The sequence below is a fragment of the Triticum aestivum genome, chromosome 2B, assembly GCF_018294505.1.
Source record: "Triticum aestivum cultivar Chinese Spring chromosome 2B, IWGSC CS RefSeq v2.1, whole genome shotgun sequence".
NCBI lineage: Eukaryota > Viridiplantae > Streptophyta > Magnoliopsida > Poales > Poaceae > Triticum > Triticum aestivum.
The window spans coordinates 159646403-159648463 of NC_057798.1; the positions used below are offsets into that span (position 1 = coordinate 159646403).

Below are 2061 nucleotides of genomic sequence, written 5' to 3' on the forward strand. Positions count from 1 at the left end.
GAAAGTGAGTTTTTATAACACAGAATAAAGGTGCGCTACATTCCCATATTGGCGTATAACACGACAATGACACACGATCCACGTGCCCACGCATGCAACGCACATCACACCACGAACACATCGGCAGCAGCTTCAGCATACATGCATCGCTCGTAATCGGCAGTTCGGCACACGCGTATGCTAGCATATTAATTCCACTACCTCCTTACGGCATCCCATGATCTCATCAGGTGATTCGAAGTCTCAGACGTAGCACTCGTAGAGCTTGATGTCCATCTGCAAGCGGAAGTAGTAGAGGCCCTCGATGGCGTCCGTGCGGATGGTTGCGACGCCGCGCGCCATGAAGAAGTCGCCGGTGCCGCCGACGATGGAGATGTCCCGCGTCTCCTCGCCCATGAGGTCGGCGCCCATGAGGTTGAGGGTGCCCCTGTGCGCCGTGGAGTTGAACACGAGCGAGAAGGCGAACCACGCGTTGAAGAACCCCTTCCCGTCGTAGAAGTAGAACCCCTGCGCGCGCGCCGCCGGCTCCTCCTCGGCCCCGACGGGCAGCGCCTGGCCCTCCGTCACCGGGTCGTCGAACACCACCAGCATGCCGAAGTAGGTGTCGTTGCTCAGCGCCGGTGGGCTCGTCGCGGCCGCCGACGTCGCGTTGGCCGTGTTGTTGGCGCCGTCGTGGAGGATGTCGTGGTAGAAGAGCGTCATCTGCCTGCAAGGCTCGTCGGGGCTGCCGGAGACGAGCCTCCTCCGGCCGTCGGCGGCGGCCACGCCGAAACCGATCAGGAAAAACGTCGCGAGCACGACGACCCTTGAAGCTGCCGCGAGGCCTTGCATTGTTATCGATCGGTGCAACTCTTGCGTGCTATGCTTAGGCGGGCAAGCGGCTAGCTGGTCGAAGAGCTCGGCTCGTGCATGCTGCATATATATAGTGGCGTGGGGCAGACAATAATACTAGTGGGGTTGGTAATTCGGTGAAAAGGACCGACCCGGTAAAAGGGGCCGGCCGGCCTGCCATAAATCGGAGTGAAAAGTAACGGTAGCGATCAGACACACATGGCATGGTTGGTATAGTGTCGTTGTTCCAGCACCATGCTGGGAAAACTTGTGCAAAATAACATGCGGTTGGTACCATTTCAGCGTCACTTTGAACCTCATCAACAACTACTATTTTGTCACTGACATGGGAGCACCCATACGTCAGATACCTGCAAAAACCATTCATGTCGGTCACTTCTATTTCTAGCCATCAGGTCAAATATCCAACGGTCAGGAACCCACCGCCACTTGTTCATCTTCTTCCTTCTCTTCCCCGGCCTACCTAGCTGTAAGAGTTATTTACCCAGAACCATCACACTTGGGGCTAGAGTAACAACTTGGTACCACATATGAGGCAGAGCACAAAAAACCGTCAAAATTGCGCCTAATACGTAACGCGGTCACGCGGAGCATTGATGCTCAAATTTGGCCACGAAAACAGCGGATCTGACCAATTGGTCCCACCTGACGGACCGATGTGGCATGTCTACATGGACAATTTGCTGAGGTGGTCGAAGGCCCACCTGTCGGCCTCTCTCTTATTCCTCTCTCTTCCTCCAAGGCATCTTCTTCCCCATGACCGTGACCACACCCAGCCATACCCGCGCCGCCGCCGGAGCCTTACCCCGACGAGCCACCACCTGCGAGCCTCCCCGCCGCCCCAGCTACCTGTCATAAGTCGCCACAAGCCATTGGACTCCAGCCACACTTCCAGCCCTTGTCCCGCCCGGATCAGGCGATGATCTGCCCCACCCCCAGCATGTCAGACTCCTCGCGGAAGCGGACAACTGCGACAGCTCGGCGGAAACGCTTCGGCACCCTTCCACCAGCGCAGGACGGCGGGCTTGTCCGACTGGTAGAGCGCGAGGGCATGCACGGCCAGAGTCGACGGCGATTGCCGCAAACATCGGGTACACGCCGAGCAGCTCGGCAGGGCAGCGCGGCGGTGCTCGAGTACAGGAGTTGTCGGCGGTCCCGCGGCGATGTGCAGGGAGGCCCTTGGCCGCGCCTATGCTGGCGCGCGTCGTG

At 58.6% G+C, this 2061-nt stretch overlaps 1 protein-coding gene across 1 annotated transcript; it reads right to left on the bottom strand.

Annotated features, from left to right (window-relative positions):
- Positions 1-243: 243 nt before the first annotated feature.
- Positions 244-874, bottom strand: LOC123044063 (dirigent protein 5-like). The gene has a single exon (XM_044466688.1). The coding sequence runs from the start codon at positions 829-831 to the stop codon at positions 244-246; it is 588 nt and encodes a 195-aa protein (XP_044322623.1). The 5' UTR covers positions 832-874.
- Positions 875-2061: the final 1187 nt, after the last annotated feature.